The 23,620-nt window shown below is 37.0% G+C and overlaps 1 protein-coding gene across 2 annotated transcripts; it reads right to left on the reverse strand.

Annotated features, from left to right (window-relative positions):
• Nucleotides 1–10,756: 10,756 nt before the first annotated feature.
• Nucleotides 10,757–22,417, reverse strand: PUR5 (phosphoribosylformylglycinamidine cyclo-ligase, chloroplast / phosphoribosyl-aminoimidazole synthetase / AIR synthase (PUR5)). 2 transcript variants are annotated; one of them, XM_086557538.1, is made up of 8 exons: nt 22,051–22,417; nt 21,594–21,688; nt 21,413–21,514; nt 21,234–21,293; nt 11,743–11,915; nt 11,591–11,652; nt 11,296–11,454; nt 10,757–11,070 (listed from the first exon to the last, which is right to left on the reverse strand). In XM_086557538.1, the coding sequence occupies exons 1-8, from the start codon at nt 22,346–22,348 to the stop codon at nt 11,057–11,059; spliced, it is 963 nt and encodes a 320-aa protein (XP_086413664.1). In that variant the 5' UTR covers nt 22,349–22,417; the 3' UTR covers nt 10,757–11,056. The 2 variants fall into 2 exon arrangements, with proteins under 2 accessions (XP_086413664.1, XP_086413663.1); XM_086557537.1 differs by having other exon boundaries at nt 11,550–11,652; nt 22,051–22,415.
• Nucleotides 22,418–23,620: the final 1,203 nt, after the last annotated feature.

Below are 23,620 nucleotides of genomic sequence, written 5' to 3' on the forward strand. Positions count from 1 at the left end.
TGATGTACTCTTTAGTGTAAATGAATAAACATATATTTGAACTGATGTGTAGAGAATGTTAAAGGAGGCATTGCTAGTGGTCATCCCCAAGTCGAGCCAGAAATACGTAATGGTAACCTGGAATTGTTTAAATACATATAGGAATCAAAGAATTGAATTTCCAAAGTAATAATTATCATTGATGCTTACGGGCTGGAATTTGCGATAATTGGTTATGCAGATACTTCTTCGAGTCCGGTTGACAATATTATCACCTCAGTACATACATAATGTGATATGCAAGACATGCGTGAAGGTAAACATGTTTTCAACCTCATTTATTAATGATGCAGTTTTTTTTTTTTTTTTTTTTAAATTAAGGTTTAGTACACCCGAACTTGTATTAACTTAACTTAATTAAAGAAGTGGATAAAGGTCCTGACTTTTGCAAGTTTGCATTAGTAGGTAGACTAGACTTCCAAAAGATCAAAATTTAAAGGGTTCATCAATAAGGTTTTATGGGCACCCAAAAAATAATGTTTGGACTGGAATGTATACGTAGTTTCTTCACCAAACAGGTCTTCGATATTTTCATTTTCATTTCATGTGATGTGCATGTTTTGTAGAGAATTATGTAGTTTCTACAGTCTCATGATCACCTAATCTGGGCTCTATTAAAAATTCGAAACTTGGTTGTGTGCATAATAACTCCATTAAAAATAAGTTTGGAAAAATAACACAGGGCGTGTTGGATGCGGTTTCTCGTGACATAAGAACACCTTTGAGGCTTTTACATGTTATCCAAGGTTGGTGCTATGTCAAAGCTAAGAATCCACTAAAAGTGACCGAGAACAAGTATTAAGCAACGTGTTTCCCGCGTTTTATTATATTATAAAGTAATGTATGTGTATAATAATTAAAATCAATAAACAATTACAATTATAATTATGAAAAGACAATTTCACTAGAGGTTAATGGAGATGCTCTTAGCGAGGAGTTCAGGGGTTATGTGTTCAAAATCATGGGAGGGTGTGACAAATAGGGTTTTCCAATGAAGTAAGGTGTCGTCACTCTTCACTCCTGGGCCCTAGCCATGTTTGCCTTTTGCAGCACAAAAGCACTCCCTATGTCACAGCCCAAATTTCTAAACAATTAAAAAAAATGAATAATTAAAATATAAATATCTCAACCATCACTTGGTTCAATTGTCTAAAAACCCAGGCTATGACGGGGGGATACAACACATGTCAAAACCTAAAACCCACATCACAACAGGATCAACTTAACAACAAAAATCTCCGAATTCCTCAACAATCACTTTATTAAAAACTTTCTTCCATCCCAATACAAACATAAACAAACTTTAAGAATAACAATTTCCAACATCGTATTCTCATGTCATATAAAAATGTAACCTACGTTATTACATCCTTCCAAAAGATCAGACCTAATAAACTAAACTCCCGGACTGCTCCAGGCGAGAATCCAAATCACACGCCATTTTCCACCCACCAGAAACCCAAGAACACACCCACGCTACCAAAACAAAGCAAACATGGGTCAGCAAAATGGAATTTGCTGGTATGAGTAGACTAACCACATATAAACATTATCATACTTTAATTATCCAAACAATCATGTTATATTTTCCCATAACTTAATCATTCTCAGCTTGGAAGACAGGTAGTTCCGTCATTTCAACCGGCATAGTTTCTTCCCAAGCAAAACTTCCATTATATTAACTCATTCCAATACTCGTTTTAATATCTAAATCATTTAATTCAAACTTACCGATATCCACTGCTGTATAAGGGTAGGACCGCGTCCCTGCACAAAATGTTATTAAGTCCTACCCTCCTGCAAAAGAAAGTTAGAACTTCTATATAATATGTGTAGATATCCTATAGGTATTCCAATGCAAGCCCAAATACACTCGCATAATCAAATCAATTTCTCTTATCAAATAATCAATTTCTTTTCTTATACACTCACCATTTAGTGCCTAAATACCTTAGGTCATTCCCGTCACATTCAAGGAATACCCAACTCTACATTCCCGTACACTCAAGGAATACAACTAACCCGCAAGGCGAATACCTTAGTTCCTCTCTAGGGCAGTCCAAAGAATTTGGTCATTCATGGCACATTCAATGAATACCCGGGTCATTCATGACACATTCAATGAATACCCATAGATAACGCTAACGGGCCATTTATGGCACATTCAATAAATGCCCACCTAACCTATGACATCAACAGTCATAACCTCAATTCCAAAACTTGAGGCGTGGAGAGTTCTAAAAGAGTGCGTTAAATTTTTTTACGCATTATTGAACGTTATTACATATATCATTTCAGAGAACGAAGGAGTATCTTGATTTCTTGTATTTTTTATTTACGCGTTATTAATTTCAGGGATGTCTTAGTGTCATAACGTTGCATATCATAAAATACCACAAAAACACATAGTAGTTAATACACATACACACGTATATATAAAGGTCTTAGCTTAAAGCCAAGCATGCAAAAAGCCCTAGACTTATCCTAATAGCCCAAATCATAATCCGAGTTAAAAAGTCAAATTGGGTCAACGGGTCAAAGTCAACCCTGGTCAACAGTCAACTCTGGTCAAAGTCAACACCTCATTGTCAAAGTCAAACTGTCGTTTCTATATTCAACAGGTTCAGGGTCATAGCCATGGTTCATGGCTAAGGTCAAAATGAATGGCTCATGGGCTCGTGACTAAGGTCATGGTTCGGACCCAACTGGCCAAGCCCAAACCTTAAAACCCGAAAGTTTAAATGTTGAAAGACCCAATTAGATCTATATTAAGTCCAATGGACAGGCCCCAAGCAATATTAGAAACTGGCCCAAAAACTTATACTGAACTAGCCCAAAACATAATTGGATTCGGCCCGAAAATTAAACTGAAACCGGCCCAATCAAAACAAATGAAACTGGCCCAACAAAACAAATATTAGAATTGGCCCAACAATTTAGAACCTAATCGGGCCCAATCAAAACAAAACAAACCGGCCTAACCAAACAAAATAGCCGGCCCAAAACAAAACCAACCAAGGCCCAAGGCCCAACTAAGATGAACAAAGGTCATCTTGTCCAAAATTTTACCAATTCCGATCGACCACCCATTTTGACCCCACGGTTTCGATCCCCATACCAACCCATACAACTTTAATGAAAATGAAAACAACAAATATTAGTAAATCAAAACTCTTCTCAACCTAGATCTACAATTTTCGGCCACCATTAATGGTCACCCAAGCTTCAACAGCACCTCTGTCAAGCCCCCACTCAACCAAACGTAAATCCAACCCAAAAACAACATCATAAACATTTCAAACTACAAAATCGCCCCCACCCCAAGATCACAAGAATGGCGTGCTCGCCATTAAAACCTTCTCAAGCTCCAACAGTTCCCAATCCTACCTCCCGACGTCCATCAACCAATTTCAACCAACAAAATACCCCAAAACCCAACAACATAATATAATGGCCGTAGGATTCATGGGCTGGCGCCTCCATGAACAAAGCTCCAAAGAGTTTTAACCACTCGACACCACGACGTCGAATAAAACAATATAATGAATGATAAAAAAAAGTAAACATTAGACCAAGATAATCCGATATCACGAAAACTATAACTCCGTGAAATAGCAAAATAGCTACTCACCTTTAGCGCCATCCCGACTATCAACCAGCTACCGAAAAACTTCCTTTTTCTGGCACAAGAAAACTCCCATTTTCTTTTTTCTAAAACCCTCATTTGTGTTTTTTCCCAAAACTCTACGTGAGAAAACTCACCGAAAAACAAGGACAACCCTTATCTATTAGTTACGGGACTCTTATCCTTAACTGATAGTTATCCTATATTATTTTATATATTATTCATTATTATTATTATTATGAAAATAAGAGAACTAAAACATAGGGTGTTATACCCTACTTCTGTGGACACGAAAGGCACACTGGAGAGAGGAGAAGGAAGTATGTTCGTCGTAGCAACTTTAATGTATTTTTATTACCATCTTCAAAGTTTGAATTTGCCTTGATAAATTAAAAAACAAAAGTACTCCTGCTCTTGTCTTTACATGGACCAATTATGGGGAGTTAATTAAGTGATGTTATAAGATTATGTAGAGAATGCTAAAATAGAAGTTGTTGCTTTATAGAGTGTGAATTTCTTTAAATAGAAGATGTTTTATATACGCCCATTTCATCTGCCTTTTTAATATATATCATTTTGTGGCATATATAGATGTTCTGGTGAAAAAGATCGAGGTCCGAGACGATTGAGCAAACAGCTCCAATCTCCATCGATGAGGCAGCAGGTTCAACAGGTTGTCATCCACAAAGTCCACCTCCTGTTGTGACTACTGTGGAAAGCACCGGGGATTGTGGAATGGATGGTAAGTCGATAGTGTCTTATCATCCTTATCTATTTGTGTATCATGAAAGTTAAATTTTTCTAGAAATTTTTATAAGGTATAAGGACTTGAGGACTTATCATCTAAAATGTTTATTATTTCCCTATCTAGTTGGTCCAATGAAGAAGAAGCCACATATGGACAAACAGAGAGAAATCCAAGCAATTAAAGATGGCCTCCCAAATAAAACTTGTCTGCGCCGACGACCCAGACATTCTTCACTTGATGTCACTCCAGGTAGTTTGTCTAACCAATATTAATTTTAAATTTCATAATGAGATTGTTAGCGTCACGGCGTGGGGCTTTTATAAGACACACTACTCTGAAGCATCTTATTATTGCAAGTGGTAATGACATGAATTCAAAATATTTTCAGAGCTCCTCCAACCTGATTACAACGTCACCGTGGAATACTGAAAGTATCAAAGAAAATACCCACAGAAAAAGAAGACTTCGAAGGAAACAAATGCATTGCCGACAAAACTTGGTGAAACTCTACTAACACTTAATGAATATTTTATGTTTTCGTGCTAATAACAACCTATTTCTATTTCCTACATAAACAGTATTACTACATGTAAGATCTATCTTTCCTTTCTAGATCCCTTAGGGAGGCTGAAAAGTCAGCTGCTCTATTAGACTTTTTTTAAAAAAAATTAACAACCTTCACTTAGCTAGGCTGTTGCATTAACTCCCAAATCTCTATCGCCTCATTTTTAACAGACCATGGCATTTTTAACCTACCTGGTAGTATACACAATTTCAAGCCATTAAGAATAGCTTGTAATTCCTTATGTAAGATTGTTCTTGTACGACCTAGCTTCAGCTGTATAGCACATTATACTAGTTCACATTAGGTCTCTGACTATGCCTCCATGTCTTGCTCCCTTAGGTGCTACACTTCCATTAGTCTCTGACACAGTAGTAGTGTTGGGATCCCGTGAACCGGTACCAGTACAGCAGGAGGAAGCAGTACCAGTGCAGCAGAATGTAAAAGAACAAGCACCTGTCAGAGTAACTAGGTCAAAGAGGCAATTGTTACAGGAATGAGAGCTAGGTTGCTAAGCTTGGGAATAAAACTTGTTTTTGGATGATACAACTTTATAACTTATGTCCATATCTATGTAAGTTGTGTAATGGAGGTGTAATGTTGGATAGTTGATGTGGTACCATTGTAGGTAATGTGGGGTAGAGTTATAGGTAATTACAAGAAACTTTTTCTTTTTGTTAGAGGTTACTTTTGACATATCAATTGTAATGTCACAAGTTGGATATCGTGTATTAGTTCTTAGATGGAGTATGCTTTTTAGTATCCAGAACATGTGTGTTATACAAACCAATTGGAGGGTTCTGATGTAAGTACCATCAGAACTCAGAAGGTCCCTAGGTATTATCTTTGGACCTCTTTTGTTTCTCTTTTTGAAAGTTGTATAGTAAGTACCATTTGTTAATGATGTAAACCTTTTGATAGCTATCAGACACATAAGTATATATTTAATTTGTGTTTTCGGTAATGGCTTTGTACGAGGTGCTTGGATGATCTGTAATTAGTCGAGACATTTAAGTTCTTTGGCATTTCAAGTCTTTCTATTGCAGTGATCTCATTTTTGTCAACCGGTTATTTAACTGCTCTGGCATTCGTCGAGACGGTTAAGTAGCTGGGTTAATGACTGAGAAGTACATTGTTTTAATTTTCAGGTTATGACAAGTCTTTTATGAAAATGTTGAAAATGATAGAGGAGACTCTGTCGAAAATTTTCTAGAAAAGTCACGTATCTTAGGTATATAATTGTTTCAGATTTGGGGCATGTTTATTGATGGAGCCTTTGTTTTTTATTTTGATTTACTTTATTTTTAGAGAAGTTAGATGGCTACTTAAGTTAGATTAGGTACAACATAAGTACTCTGCACATGAAAAGAAAATGACAGCATAAGTATGCTGCTCATCTTAGATTAGGTAGAACATAAATATTATGTATTGTATAACTGACCTTCATAATATCAAATTGTAAACTTGTATTGTTTTCTTTTCTTATTCGTAATTAGCATACATTTGGACTTCATTTGATGGAGACAGCCATAAAATAAGAGAAAAGAGAATGGACTTTCTACTAAATTGTAATTAGGCTACTACATGCAATGCCATTTGGTAGTCCTAGTATCAAATAATAGCATATATACTAGGGCCTCATATAGTAGAAAGTAGGACAAGTAATTATGAAAAGAAATGTAAATCAAAATGCAGAAAAACACAAGGGTGAGAAGCCCTCATCTTCTTTCAATCATTATAGCATGTGTCTATGATACAATAAATAGCATATGAGAATTGTGGTTGACTGGTTGTAACGTAGTTTGGTGTTTCACTCTTGGGTTGCACTTAAGTGTTTAAGTTTGTGTTTCAATGCCTAAACATTGTGGTTTGGTTTTTGAATCACGGCTATGTTTTTAAATGAAATTACGAATATATTTGGTACTTAAGTGTTCACATTCAAATTACAGGTATGTGTGGTACTTGAGTGTTCACATTCAAATTACGGCTATGTTTTCGCATTCAAATTATCGTCGACATGCATATTTCATTATGATGTACGCATTGGAAAATACTCTTATTCCAATATAGCTCTACCACTTTGTCATCGCTCGCAATACTTATTAAATCCAATATAGTGATTTAATGGGAGTATGCTACAGATAGTAGTTTAATCGGAGTATGCTACAGATAGTAATTTAATAGTAGTATGCTACATCTAGTGGCTTAATTGGAGTATGCTACATCTATTGTTTTAATATAAGTTAGTCAATGCATTTGTTCCCTTCGTATGCTCCAACAGTATAACCTGTCCCTCCTTTTACATTTCTCTTATATAAACATCTAGGGTTAGCGTTTAGGGTTTTTACCTTTTTTTTTAAAAAAAATCTAAGTTATTGCTACTGCATAAGGTCCAATCAAGCATAAGAAGCACAAAACAAGCATAATAGCACATTAATTTTGCAAAAATGAAGGTAATTTCCCTTTAAATTCATGAGTTTGATTAAGTTTAAGTTTTAGGGGTAAATAAGAGAAAATTTTGAGTTATTGAGTGTCATTCGTCACTTATAATTTTATCAAGTATAAAGAGCACGAAGAATTTGATCTTTGAAATGTTAAGAGAGATAAATTTTAATTTATCAAGTATAAAAAACATGAAAAATTTTGTTGGTTGTGTGAAGGTTTTTCTTCCTTTATGGATTACTAATTCTTGAATAATTGAACTTGGTTGAGTTATTGGTCTGAAGTAGCCTATTAAGAAGTTTAATTTCTGCATTAGTTGCTGATCGAGACATTTGTTCATTGTCTCTATCTTCATGAGTTTCAAATTGAGAAGTACATGTTTCGTTCACCACAGGTTGAATGTCAGGTATGTGATCAACTTGGACACTCCGCTATTGAGTGCCAATTTATGTACTCTCGCTGTAAAGAAGCTACATGTGATGGGATCCGATTATTGGGCAAATCGCAAACAACAAGCAATCCAGGAAGGAAGTACTTGAAGTGCCAACATGATTCATGTCGTAGTTATTTGCAATGGTTAGATGAAGTTGTTTCTTATCAACTTTCTAGATCAAGCTCATCAACAAACGAATGCTTTAAGTATGGTCAGCCAGGCCATTGGATGAACGAGTGCCCTTGGGTAAACTGTGAATGCAATACAAAAGACTGTAAGGGGAGGAGGACTGTTAAGACTACCAAGTATGGATTAAATGTTGGAGAAAGGTATTTGAAATGCAAGAGTTGCCAAGGATTTCAATGGCTTCGTGATGCAGTGAAGATGGCATCAAGAAAGAAAACAGCCACTTTGACTGCGAAACCCATTGTTACACTGAAAATGACTCTGTCTGAATTCTCAAACCTAAAAATAAATTGAAAAATGTAATGTGTAATGCAAAGTTCAACTTTGAACTTCTGCACAGTTATAGCTTCATAAGATGGCTCCTTGTAAGATGTATTCTAACTTTTTCTCTCTTTTTCTGATTGCAAGTTTTAACTTGGTAAGATGTAACCTGACATTTTTATGATTGCAACTCTATAATGCTCACGATGTATGTATCCAAGCACTTCGACAAGCTTGACAACTTTTTAAACTGAAGCACTTATCCATGTCTTTTGCTCATTTTGTCAGAACTTTTTTCGTAATAGCCCATTTTGTTATGTTTGTTCGGCCATGCTAGCAGTTAAGATACAATCTGATGTAACACGTTTGCACTGTGAACACATGACAAGTATGAAAATAACCTGTCAAAACTCCATAACTCTCTTTTTAACATAAATCTTATTTACTATTTAGAATCAATAATGTAATGACATACAAAACAAAGTTGCAATAACTAGACGCAATCTCAAGTAGTATGCCAACTTTTTAGGAAAAATAGTTTGAGATACAATGGTTTTATCATATGATTAAACGCAATCTCAACACCAGGAAATGTAGCACTTAAATGTATATCAAACTCAGAGTATCATACTATTGAATTATATGTAACTTGGAGTATCATATTATGGAAAATGTGACTAAGTGTAGCATATTATTGAAGTATTATGCGATTGATAGTATCATATTCTTTAAATATATGAAACTACTAGTATCATAGTATGGAATATGGGATTAATAGTATCATACTATTGAAGTATATATAACTTAGAGTATCATATTATTGAATTTGTGACTAAAAGTATCATATTATTGAAGTATTATGGGCTTTATAGTATCATATTCCTGAAATATATGTAATGAATCGTATCATATTATGGAATATGTGCTTTATAATATCATACTATTGAAGTATATGTAACTTTGAGTACCATATTATTGACTATGCGAGTAAAAGTATCATATTATTGAAGTACCTAATCTTGGGTTTATATAGGACATGGTTTGAGTGCCACAAGCAAGTAACGGGGTTTCCTAATACTTTGCACGAAAGTTTTGCTTCTATAGAGGAAAGACAACGAGCTATAGAAGGACAACGAGCATGGACTCTCTACAATAGTCAACACAATGCTTTATGTTAGAGTTATCCCTCACATGAGGAAAGTAGAGAAATTCATTTTCAGCTTGTGTGGAGAAGACAAAGCGCGCCCCGCGCCCTCCACAAGCCATTTTGAAGCGCACCCTAGCGCTCAAGAGCCTGGACATCGTCCAAGGTATGACCCCGCGCCCTGCATAGGCAAATCTGGAGTGCACCCAGCACTCAAGCACCTGGACATTGTCCAAGGCAAGAGCGCACCTTGCGCCGTTGTAGTACAATTCTAAGCGCGCCTCGTGCCCATGCCTATTTTGGCAAGATTCTATTTTTGCGGAACCGTGAGTTTTGCATCATAAGTTTGGGTTTTTGGCAAAACCAAACACACGAGAGACAGCACAAAAGTCAGAGAAAACCCAATCTTGAAAGCTATCAAGATTGAGAGATAACTTTTACAGAGAGATAACCCTATAAAAAGATAAGAGTGATCTAGTGGAGACTGAAATTAGAGATTGTAATATTCCTTTCCACTTTATAAAATGACTAGCTCTTATGGAAGTAGACATCATTGGCCGAACCACGGTATATCTTTGTGTTGTGGTATGCGTTTAATTTTGTTTTATATTATTATCTATTGTTAATAGTTGTTTAGCGAGTTTGGCATGTTAACATAGGTTGTAGTTGATATTTAGAAATTTGTCTAGAGTTGAATTGTATTCAAATACATGTGTAGTGGAGAAATCGATTGGTATTGGTATAAACCCCAACAACACTTTACCGCACCCTTCAAAAAGCCACATGCAACTATGTCTCGAGCTAATAGGTCACAGGTGCTTCCTGAAGCTCCAATTGTCCCACCGAATTTTCCATCAACACTATCTCCTCTTCCAGCTATGCCTAATCTCGTTCACTAGATTCAATATGTCATTTATTGTTCGATACTAACGTATATGCTATATGTAGTAGTTTAACTAAAGTATGTTGCAACTAGTGGTTTAATGGGTAGCTTAGTGACCCAATTGAAACTTAACCGGTTTTACTCTTCAAAATGTATGGCTGAAAATCCTGCGCATGTAAAATTTGGGTGCACCCAACACACCCTAGACGTCCTCTAAAAACAACGGAGAAATAGCAGCACCATTTGATATAGCTGGCCATTTGGTGCTGGGAGGAGAATTTGCCCTATGCCGCATTTGGAGTTTTTTGTCGCCAATTTGGTGTTGGAGTTTCAGTGGGCTTGTGAGGTTAGACATGAGGTGAATTTGTCGAAGAAGCAAAATAATAACACTTTCTAAAGACAAAATAAGAAGAATTCAACATAAAACAAATACTTAAATCTAAATGAAACTTTTACTTGTGCTTATTGGGCAGAATACTACGAAAACAAATTCCACGTACACTTCCCATCTTTTCCATAACCAGATACACTCACAAAACAAACATAATTTAATAACATACATTTCACTGAATTTGTTTAGCAGTATGTCACTCCACCACCACTAACAACCTCACCAATGCGATAGGCAACATTTCTTTTATGACACTCCCCAAGTATTCTAACAGCAGCCTCTGGAGTAACAACAAGAACCATTCCAATTCCTAAATTGAATGTCCGCCTCATCTCAACATCTTCAACTCTTCCAGCCTGCACAAACGCCAACTTTTAATGGTGACAATAGCCTATGAGGATGCATATATGGTTTCATATTTTTCATTAATGCCCCACATCATTACCGCCCATGGCACAGACTGGATGTTACTCAAGTAGAAACTTTGATGAATTATTAACAAAAAAGGTAAAAGAAATCAAAACTACATATTTCATGAAGTTTTACTTCTCCACAGAGATGCTAAAGAAGTGGTATCAAACCTCTTGGATCCATTTGAACAAGGCAGGGACATTCCACGAATCTTGATGAATCGCAGCTCCAAGGCCTTTTGGAAATATCCGGGGTATATTGTCTGTAAGTCCACCACCAGTGATGTGGGCTATTCCTTTCACACCTCCCTTGCTGATTATATCGAGCACCTATTTAACCAAGATGAAGTTAAATCTTAAAACGTTTGTCACAAATTGAGAGCAGAATAGGAAGAGAAAGATATCCGCCTGAGTAATAAACTGACTTGTTTAACATAAATTATAGTTGGTGCCATAAGAGCTTCACCAAGTGTGATAGTTGCACCGGGGAGTTGATTTTTCAAAGAAAGGCCACTCTGAGCCAGAACCCTGCAAAGTAATTAGAAATCTCATGTAAAGATTAGATTATAAGAGAAATAATAGAGAAACATTAAGAAGTATTGATCTTATAGCAATTACCTTCTAACAAGTGAGAACCCATTAGAATGTACTCCACTAGATGGAAGGCCAAGAAGAACATCTCCAGCTACAATGTTTTTACCATCAATGACAGAATTCTTTCCGACAGAGCCAACTGCGAAACCACTAAGATCATATTCTCCATCTGCATAGAAATCTGGCATTTCTGCTGTCTGCAAAAGGGCAAGCCACCTTACATTGAGATCCTAGTTTATGAAATTCTTTACTGAACTCAACGCACAACAAAAGTATTTCTGACAATGTTAAGTATCTAAACCAGTAACTTCTTATTGGATTCGATATACATCATAAGATTAAACCTAATTGAAACACACTAATAAAGAGAATATATGATTGGCACACAATTCCGCCATTTTTTTTTTTTTGCCTATGATCTGTAAAATTCAATTTCATTCTTTCAAGTTTGAATCACTGTACATATCAGAAATTACGTAAGTGATCGTAGGTTGCAAGAAGCTACTAGATCATACATTCATACCCATATAACCTGAAAGTGCAAGAGTCCCAGTTACAAATAAATTTTTTAGTAACCCACCCCTTGGAAGCTTGGAGACGCTTCTGTAAGCCCTAATCAAACAACACATATTTGACCTCTTCCACAATCTTGTGAAGTTCCTTCTCCTTATGCTCAAAGATCCTCAAGTTTCTTTCTTTAAACACCACATAATGGCGGATTTTTCTTTCGATTCCTCTGGAACCAGCACCGGTTCAACCTCCTCAATTCTACCAACCTCCCAATTGTACAGTGTGTCATTCTCGATCCCTAACTTAACCAATCTCGTCACAATGAAGTTGAATGATAGCAACTACCTTCTGTGGCGCAAGCAGTTGTACCCTTTTGTTTAATGCAGAACTTCTGGCAATTATTGATGGATAGTTTCCTGCACCTAATGAGTATTTTCCTGTTGTGGATGGCAAACCTGCCGAGTTAAATCATTCTTACACCGCTTTATATAGAACTGATCAAACTTTGGTTCGTATTCTCACTGGCTACTCTTTCTGAACCGATCTTAGCGATGGTTGTTGGATCCAGTACTGCCAAAGAAACTTGAAATTCGATGTCATGTCTTGCAGCAATCAGTGGCCAATGCCACCCATATCAGGTTTCAACTTCTCTCCATTTTGAAGGGATATCAGTCAATTACAGAGTATCTCCAACATGCCAAGTCCTTGGCTGATTCCCTGGCCTCCATTAACGAACCAGTTAACAGATATATTGTCACTGCAATTCTTCAAAGCCTCGGTTCTGATTATTCTATGATTGTGACAACTATTCCAAATTTTCCTCGTCTTTCAGAATTCCAAGATTTGTGTGCTCGCCTTCTTTCTATGAGACTCCAATTGCAACCCCTACTCAGATGGAGCAAGTTGCTCACACTGCTCTTATGCCCACTCAGTCTCGTGGCAACACTTCTGGCCCTAGTCAGTTCTGTGGCAATACCTCTGGCCCAAGTCAGCCTCGTGGTAATTGAGGCAACTTTCGAGGTCGTAAGTGGAGAGACACGGGTCATGGCTAGGAAACCGAAATCAAACCAGTTCTGGTATTCTTGGGGCGCATACTAAATATATTCTTACTTTCCAGATATGCTTTCAGACTGAGCTTTATGCTTTCACTTGTCCCCAACGACATCCAAGTCAGTTGGGGACCAATCAACTTAATATTGCCTTTGCTGGATTGCAATTCACTAAGCCTATGGATCCCAATTGGTACCCCAAAACTGGTGCCACCCACCATATGACTGGAGCTGTTGCGCCCTTACAGAATAGGAACACTTTATACTGACTCTAATAATGTGGTTCTTGGTAATGGTGACACTCCAGATCGCCCAACTCTTGTAACATGTCTCTTCCCTTTGGTTCAAAATCCAACAATTTAAATAATGTTCTCCATGTCCCTCCCATGGACAAGAACCCTCTTGTCTATTGCTAACTTTACTAAAGATAATTCTGTGCTTTTTGTTTCATCCACCTGCTTTTTGTGTTTCTGACTTAATAACTAGTGTTCCATTCTTCCAGGATCCATGTAAAGACAACCTCTATCCTATATCCTCCGTTTGGGAAACTTTACTAAAGATAATTCTGTGCTTTTTGTTTCATCCACCTGCTTTTTGTGTTTCTGACTTAATAATTAGTGTTCCATTCTTCCAGGACCCATGTAAAGACAACCTCTATCCTATATCCTCCGTTTGGGCATCCCCTTCAGCATTTGCTGTTTAGTAAAATTGTTTAGGTCATCCATCATCCATAGTGACGGCTTATTTACAACCTAATAAAATTTTAGCTTCTGATTTTCAGTTTAAACATCCCACCTTTTGTAAAGGTTGTGCTTTGGGAATACACACAGCTTCCCTTACCTAATAATAATAAAATGAGTACCTAATAATAATAAAATGAGTGCCACTGTTGTATGGATGCCGCCTGTTGTATCTGTTTCTGGTTTTAATATTATGTTTTCTTTACTGATGACTTCACATGGTACTCATGGGTTCTTCCAATGAGGAGTAAATTAAAAGTTTTACCCACTTTCAAACCATCCTTGCATCTGTCAAAAACATTTTTAGCAGTTCTATCAAATATTTTCATAGTGATGGGGGAAATGAACATGTAAATCGTCCATTCTCTGTTATATGTGTCCCAAGGCATCCACCCCACAGGTTTCTTGTCCTCACATAACTGAGCAAAACGGTCTTGCCAAACGCAAACACCGTCAAATTGTTGATATGTCCCGCACCTTGCTAATCACTGCAAATGTCCCACTTATTTTATGAATTAAAGTGGTTCCCACAGATGTTTACCTTATTAATTGTCTTTGGAAAATAAGATAACCCTACTCCTGGTCTACAATGGATAGTTTGATTTTTAATTTCCCTTCTCACCTTTTAAAATCGGGGTCTTATAAGTGGTTAGCCTGGGTCCCCTAGTTACACTAATCTATGGGCATTTGGGTGTGTGTGTTATCCACGTCTTGGGGAATATTTCACTAGTAAACCTATGCCAAGAACTGTGTTGTGTGTTTTCTTGGGTTATAGCTCGCAGCAGAAAGGTTACAGATGTCTTGATCCAGCATCCAATAGGGTATACATCTCAAGGCATGTACAGTTAGATGAGTTTACATGTCCATTTGCTCGGAGATAGAAGGCTTGTATGCCTCCATTTGTATCTGTCAGTACATATCACATCATTCCACCAACAACACCTTCAGAGAAGAGCACAACTCATCCCAATGGCCATTGACCTGATTATTCACTCTACAATATCATCATCGTTCTCAACTGCCTACATTTCCGACATCTACTCTTTCTTGCTGAACCTAGTTCAGCCACTCATCAGCAATCACAAGACTTATCTTTAGACTCTCAAGACCAATCACATGACTCATCTGCAGACTCTCCTACTACACCAAGTTCTTTAGAAGCTGATTCTATTGCCCCGCATCTTCTACAGAACAGTCCTTACCATCTCGGGATCACAAAATGGTCACACGCTTGCAAGATGGTACACAACACCAGCTGATTCGCCTCGATGGCATAGTGCACTATCCCCTTATAAGGCATATGCAACAGAGTTTTCTGCCTCACAGTTAGAACCCCCTTGCTACTCTCAGGCTGTCCATTATCCTAAATGGCGCTGATGAGTTCAACTCCTTATTGAAAAACAACACCCACCTTCTCCTTATCAGAACACCGTTGACACCAAATGGGTGTTCGAGCTAAAAAAGACTTCTTACAGTAGCGTTGAACAACCCAAAGCACAACTTTATTGCAAAGGGGTTTCATCAATAACCTGGCATTGACTATACTCTCAACCCCGTTGTCAAACCTACCACCATTTGCACCATTGTCACCAAGTACGGTACGGGTTTAAAACGTTGTACTTGAAAAAAACTTAGTTCGTGTTTTAAACAGAACATCTCGAAAAAAAACTAAAAAAAAGGCGTAAAAAAACGTGGGTCATAAAAAATGGGTTTAAAACGTATAATACGTAAAAGAAACGGTTAAAACCGATAATAAAGAATACGATAGATAAGGAGTTTGATTTTTTATAAAAGTGGAAAAAAAAAATAGGCACAGAAAATAAAAATAATAATAATACAAATGAAAGAAAATTCAAATGCATGAAGGTATCAAGTTATCAATTACTCGTCCAAATACTAGAAGTTTTAGATTCAGTACCAAAACATGACCCTATATAAGAAGATACTACTAATTACCAACCATAATGGCATAATCAAATACTACAAATAACTTTAAAATTTCCAAGTATTAATAGTCCAAAACAAAATAGAACTGTCTCAATAAGTTCAATCTAATGCCAACTCTTCAAAAAGGTAAACTCCAAAACCCCTTTTTCTTCTCACGTTTTCTTTTAGATAATAAAAATAATAAAAAATAATAAAAATAAAATAAAATAATAATAATAATAATAAGTTTAAACGGGAGATTTTCAAAATCTCGCGATAAATGCGTTTTTTAAGTTTAAAATGCAATATTTTGAAAAACTCGGATTTTAAAGTGATACAAGACGTCTTACCAATTTAACGGGTTTTAAAGGCGTTTTTTTTTAATAAAACGCCGAACTTGGTGGCAATGATTCACACTATACTTAGTTTGGTTGTCACTAATGGCTAGCCACTTCACCAACTTGATGTGAAAAATGCCTTTTACATGGTTTTCTAAATAAGGAAGTATTAATGAGGCAGACATCTGGTTTTGTAGACCCATAACACCCTCTTGTAAACTCAACAAGGCAATTTACGTGTTGAAACAAGCATCACAAGCATGGTTCCCTAGGTCTAGCTATTTCATTATACAGTATGGCTTCACTCAAAGCCAAGCCGATCATTCTGTGTTTCTGTTTTGATGGGGTATGTTTATATATGATGCTTATGATTCTTGTTATTTATGTTTATGTATGTTGATGACTTTGTCCTCACCAGTAATGACGATTCTTTGCTTTCCTAGTTCATTTCCACCTTGTGTAACGATTTTGAAATGAAAGACCTTGGTCCTATCAGTTATTTTATTGACCTTTAAGTGTCTTCTCTGCGCCCAGGCTTGCATCTCTCTCAGACCAAGTATACACTTGACCTTCTCAAGTGGAGGAATATAACTGATTGTAAGCCGTCTTCCAGTCCTGTTGCTGCTAAGTCTCAGCTCTCTGCCTTGGTCCTATCAGTTATTTTATTGACCTTTTAGTGTCTTCTCTGCACCCAGGCTTGCATCTCTCTCAGACCAAGTATACACTTGACCTTCTCAAGTGGAGGAATATAACTGATTGTAAGCCATCTTCCATTCCTGTTGCTGCTAACTCTCAGCTCTCTGCCTTGGAAGATGACCTACTTAAAGATGCAACTGAGGACTGCCACCCTGTTAGCTCACTACAATATCTCACTCTAACAAGACCGGACATTGCATAAGTTGCCCATCATGTTGCACAGTTTATGAGTGCTCCTCGCACTTTTCACCTTGTTGATGTCAAGTGTGTCCTCCAATATCAGAAAGGTTCCATTGAGTATGCTTTGAAGTTCCGCTCTTCTGCCGGCTCCTCATCAACTCTTATGGGTTTTCAGATGCAGATTCGGCAAGTGCTCTACATCTGGTTTTTCTGTCTTGTTGGACCTAATCTTGTCTCTTGGAGCTCAGGAGCTCTAAGAAGCAACCCACGGTGTCTCACTCTAGTACTTTACTGAATACCAGTCTCTTGCTCATTTGTGTGCTGAGTAGGGCTGTCAATGGGTCAGGCTAGGCCCGAAGCCCGATTGGATCCGAATCAATAGTATAGGGACTTAGACTAAAAATTAGGCCCAATAGCCTTAATTGGCCAGTTCTGGACAAAGCTATGTCCGGTCTGATAGTGGCCCGGCCCGATATTTTGATACTTGTAGTTGTTGTTTTTATTAGTTTTCAAGTTTGATTGTATTATTTTAAGTTTAACATTTTCAGAACAAATGGCCTTTGTAGCTTGGTGGATAAGGCTGATGTTGCCACGAATGAGACCAAGGTTCAATTCCCATGACCAGCCAAAGAATTTTGGAGAAATTCATTACTATTGACTTACTGTATTTCGGACCAGGCCGATCAGCCTCGAGTCTGAAAAGACTTAGGCTGGGCCGGGCTTGGACTTAGCAAAAGTGTCATCAGACTAGACCTGGATACAACTAGGTCCGGCTCCAATCCGGCCCATTGACAGCCCTAGTGCTGAGACAGTCTAGATCACTCACCTTCTTTGTGAGAAACATCATCCTAGTAGCACTCCAGTTGTTCCTCCTTTGTGACAATCTGAACACAACATACATTGTAGCTAATCCAGTTTTTCAGGCTCACACACCAAACACATCGAGCTTGACTACCACTTTGTGAGCGGGTTCTTCAAGTAGTCACCGTGTGCAATTTGTTCCTTCATTTAATCAAACAACTGATGTTCTCACTAACGGCCTCCACAAGCAGCGGTTCTTGTTTCTTCGGTCCAAACTCGTTCGTCCACGACCACCAAGTTTGCAGGGGAGTGTATAACCTGTCCAGTAGATCAGCATATAAATAGGCTGAAACACTTGTTTCCTTTCCTTGTAAAGACATTATTCCTGTGCATAGATCTTTCCATGTAGAGGGAGATACTTTGATTGTAGAACAATCTTGCTCTTGTATTTAAACCAATATTACTTCAATGAAAATAATTAGAGATTTATTCTTCTATAGATTATCAATCGTATTGATCCTTCCCAAATAAGCAAGCCAACAAAAGAGAACTACTTGGAATGGGATAGAGGTTCTCCTTATCCTTTTATGTCAAACGTATACAATTCCCTCCATAGCCTCAAGATTCAACAAGGTAAATTCCTTGACTAAGACTAAGTAGAATGATGTTGTGGTGAACTCAACATTTGCTTCCCAAATCCACTTTCTAACATCCACCTCCTCGAAACTCCCCATTTCATGAATGCATTTTAAGAAAGTCTCAAACCGCTCCATTTTCCAATCCAAACAACCTCACTAACATAATAATTATAGTTGTGCAGTTAAATCGCTACTCGGTCACTACTCGTTTGAAGAGCGAGGAGCGAGTAGGTGTAATCGGTCGGGGATTAATCTGGATTAATCGGACGATTTTTCATAACACTATATTTCTTTACAAATAATTATTAAATATATTTAACTTTGAAATACCAACATAATGAAACCAATTAAGAACCCAATCAATCAATAAACAATTAAACACTCAATCAACTAAAATAAATATAATTAAAGTATAGAACTTTACAGAATCGAGGGTTGGTCGAATCGGCGAAATGTCGAGTTCAATGTTTAACATTGAAATAGTTGAAATAGTGAACACAATTACTCGGCTAATCAGCTAATCAGCCGAGTACTCAGGGAGTTTTTGAGTCCGATTGTGATCGGAGATTAAATTGTTAGTCGGGTTGGCTAAGCTGAGAGGCGAGTACTCACCAATTACTCGGTGAGTACTCAATGATTTAATAGCCCAGAATTATAGTTACTTGAATCTTACTACAATCATATGAGCTCATAAAAATGTATAACAAATGTAATATTTACCAAGTGGAGACTTCTCCGACATCAATAAGATTCAATTAAGACCTATTCTAAAGGATTACATTCCACACGCCCGATTAATTGCTCATTTCCAAGTAATCCGGTATCAAAGCTTTCTTGTTGCACGCCAAATTATGATGCACGGATACGGGTATGGGTACCAATACAGCAACACCGATACGGGATATGATACGGCTTTTTGAAATATTAGGATACGTGTACGGCTAATTAATATGAATATTTTAAAATATGTGTATTCTGAAAATTATGTTAATAGTTCTTTGAGTAAACTTAGTCAAGAACATGTGAAAAACTTTTTTTTTTTTTTTTAATGGGTAAGCCTGATTTAAATGAGATCAGTAACTCTTTGATGTTGGCGGGGTTCGAGCCCCAGACCTCTGGTATCATCCCCCAAAGGTTTTACCGACTTTGCTAGTTGGCACCTGCGTCAATACAGCTTGAAACACATGTCAAAGTCAATACAGCTTGAAACCTCAAGAAACATTTACATTTCAAGGGAGTAGAACTATCGGATTAGGTCTATTTCAGGGATTCCAATACCCTAGAAGTATCTTAGAAGTATCCAGTACCCGTATCGGTATCGTACCCGACTGATACGGGTGTAATGGCATTTTAGGAGTATCCGTGCATCATAGACGCCAAACTATAGATGTCCCCAAATTGCTCGTTAAGTGAGGTTTCCCCATCCAAATATCCTCCCAAAAGGAACTGGTCCCACCAATTCCAAAAAGAAATGTCACACCTTTTTTAAAGCCATCCCAAACACATGTTATACCCATAAAAAAAATCCTCCCAAATGTCTAGCAACACCCATCGCAATAGGAAACAAGGAGAAATAATAATTTGGAATGGTAAAAAACGTAGAGTTCACCAAGTGCACCTCCCCCGTATGGAAAGACACATTGTTTTCCAACCCGCCAACTTACTCTCAACCCTCTTAATGACCTTCGTCCAAATAGCCTTGGACTTTGGTTTTAGCTCCTAAAGGAAGACCCAAATAAGTTGTAGGAAATGTCTCCACCCCACAACCCAACACACTAGCAATTCCACCCAAACTCTCCACCATACCCACTCCATAAATCTTCAACTTTGATAAATTGATTCTAAGACCGGAAGCCAATTCAAACCAGCCAAGCAAGTTTTTGAGAATATTGAATTTGGGCATCCAACTTAAAACCAATTGGCGATAAGTAGAGAGGCCCCAAGACTTATATATTTTTATGTGACTTAACATATGCTATGTGGGACTAAACATCTCAGCATGCCCCCTCACGTGTGACATTATTTATAATAGGGACATTATTTAACATATCCCATAGTCTACCATTACTTTTCCAATTATGTGAGGTCTTTGGTTGGAGAGGAACATGAGATACTTTTATAATATAGACACTTCCATGGAGGAGACTATTACCTCGCTCAAAGGCTTCATCTTTCTTTAGCCGAAGATATGGGAGGAGTGGATAGACATGCCTTCCGGGAGATTCATGTACGGTTGGGATTTTTTGTTGGGCCATTGTAGAACTATTCTCCGAGTTGTTTAGCAGACGATTTTGATTCATTATGTTATTTTCCAATTTTCTTTTGTACTTGTATCATAGGATGTAATATATAATCCTCTAACCTCTTTTATTTATTCAGGGCATCAATCCACTTATTTACTGATTAAAAAAAAGTCAATTATAGATTATCATTTATGAACAGACATAGACAAACTCTCAACAGGATTCCCAGGATTCACCATACTATTCCAACTAAAAAGGGGAGTGGATTGAACTGTGGAAACAAGTCTTGTACAGTATCTAGTCAAGAATATGTCTTGCACCATGCTACAGTTACTCACATGTTCACTAGATAATGGTAGTGTAGAAAATAAGTGCTGAGAAGAAATAAGAGTACCTCTCCACCTAAAAGAGCGCAGTCACACTGTTGGCATCCATCAACTATGCCTTTTATAACCTGAATATTGAGAAACAAAAATTAAAATTGAGAGTAACAAAGACAACAACATTGCTATGAAGAAATCAAGAAAGAAGCATACGTGCATAAACATGAATTCAAGCAACCAAAACACTAACCTTTTCAGCAAGATCAACATCAAGGTGACTTGTAGCAAAATAGTCAAGGAAAAATAACGGTTTTGCTCCAGAAGTAACTATGTCATTTACGCTCATAGCAACCTGGAAAGGAGACAGATTACATTGCATTGCATGTCTTAAAATATCCAGGCTTTATTGCAAGATTCATTTAAATCTCTACCAAATCGATCCCGATAGTGTCATGGATTCCAGTTTCAAAGGCAAGCTTTAGCTTTGTTCCAACGCCATCCGTACCAGCAACAAGGTATGAATCCCCTGTTCATGAGATGAATAAAGTAATTTCCAACCAATGCAAAAAAAAAAAAAAAATGCACAGAAAGTAACCATGTCAACATAAAATTACAACCAACAATTCCCTTCACTAGAGAACATTCGCAATGGCAGGGCAGGGGAAAAAAATCAATATAGTATGAATAATCAGTAGTTTTCTATGTGCAAAGATTATCAGAAGACACTAATGGACACAAGGGGCTGGTACATAAAGTGGATATGAGTCTCAATACAACTCAAAGCAGTTCATTACACACATTGCAACATTTATCACGACATCTCGCACTATTTCATTCTATGTATGAATTTTACAACAGAAAAAAAAATGAGGAAGAGGAAAAATTTACCAAAAGGAAAAAGACCACCAAAGCCACCAATTCCAGGAGCCATCTTAGCAATTCTTTTAACAAGTTCAGAGCCAGCATCAATATCAACACCAGCATCTTTATAAGTCATACTTTGACCATCATCATCTCCACTCTTTACATTCATAACTAAAGAAGCTGCCTCCCTTTTCAGTCTAAGTTTCCCAGGTGTTAAGGAAGAGATTTTTAAAAAAGATTTAAACTTTGGTGATTTGCAAATGTAATGGGGTTGTTTCAACGAGTTGAAAGTATTTGTCTTCAGTGTCAAACTCGTTTCCATGTTGTGTGTAGTAGTTGTAGTAGTAGAACTGGAAGAATAAGCCCAGACCTAAAAATGAAGACAGTTGTTTGTGTTATATATATATTTGTTCTAAATATATAGTTTCTATATAGGGAATATAAAAAGTATAAAACTTTAGTTAGTTTGTGAGTTCGTGTTTATCAAGTACAGTCCACTTTTTCTGACTGACAAATAAAAAGTGTGAGTTCCTTCTTATATTTTTTCTCAATTTTATGTAGGACTTCACTTTGTTTTTATTTATTTTTTGCTTTTTTGAGTTTATGTCTGTTACAATTATTACTAGTTGCCTTCTGTCTGGGTGTTGTGATTTTTTTTTTTTATTTTTATTTTCTGTTTAAATTGAAGTACAAGTGTAGTAGCGTATTTGTGGAGGCAAAGTGTAGAACAAAAGTAATATGACTAACCCTATGCATGTTCAGCGAAAATTGGCATGTTTAGAACTATAGCTTAACAGTGAACACCCTACCAGCCTTGGCGCTAAGTGCCCGCTAGTGCAGGGTTGGTGACTCAAAAACTGGAGGGGTGGTCTTGATTGATGCAGAATGATACTATGCAAACTTTTATTACCAATATACATTTTGTTGTTAGTTGACAATGCATCATTGAACTGGAAATATGAGAGGGAGAAGCAATTGCTTACTATGGACTAGTATGAATGCATGAGTGCTGAATAAATTAAATTTCACGAGATTGGAAGCTATTTTTGGATTTTATTTTATTTGGAAGAATAATTTTTGTTAGCTACAATGCACTTCTGTTTAGATCCTGACTATACTACAGAAACTTTGGTAGTCTGCGTGTTTGTTTATTTTACACTTTTAGTATAACTCGGTGTTTTCAATTGTTTTTTTATTTTATGGAGTAGTTTTTGGAAAGATGGATACGGATGCTAGTAATGCCTATGAAGGAGTGAAGGAAAGCAATAAGGAAAATATGAATGGTTCAAATTCATGGGCACCATCATCGACGGGGAGTAGTGAAGTTAAGAGAACAGCAGTTTGCGCGGAAATGGATAAACTGAAACAACACCCAAAGGGTAGTTATTCAACAAATCGCTTACTGGTTCTCAATAAAATATTGCAACTAATGTCCGTTCAGGTCAGAGATCTTGAAACCCTATTATAGGCTTTTAGAAATTTTTTGTTATTTCAACTGCATTTATGTGTATAATGTGACGTAAATTGTTTATTTGTGATTTAATTCCAATAATTTTTCTGTGATATTTCTTTCTTATGGCAGAGGACACGTGCA

Source organism: Coptis chinensis, chromosome 4 (genome assembly GCF_015680905.1).
Source record: "Coptis chinensis isolate HL-2020 chromosome 4, ASM1568090v1, whole genome shotgun sequence".
Lineage (NCBI taxonomy): Eukaryota > Viridiplantae > Streptophyta > Magnoliopsida > Ranunculales > Ranunculaceae > Coptis > Coptis chinensis.

Coding starts and splice junctions, on each gene's coding strand:
- PUR5 (XM_086557537.1), bottom strand. CDS start 22,348: ATGGAAACGAGTTTGACACTGAAGACAAATACTTTCAACTCGTTGAAA. Junction 11,653..11,742: donor GGGTTCTCACTTGTTAGAAG/GTAATTGCTATA, acceptor ATTACTTTGCAG/GGTTCTGGCTCAGAGTGGCC. Junction 11,455..11,549: donor CTATAATTTATGTTAAACAA/GTCAGTTTATTA, acceptor TTGGTTAAATAG/GTGCTCGATATAATCAGCAA.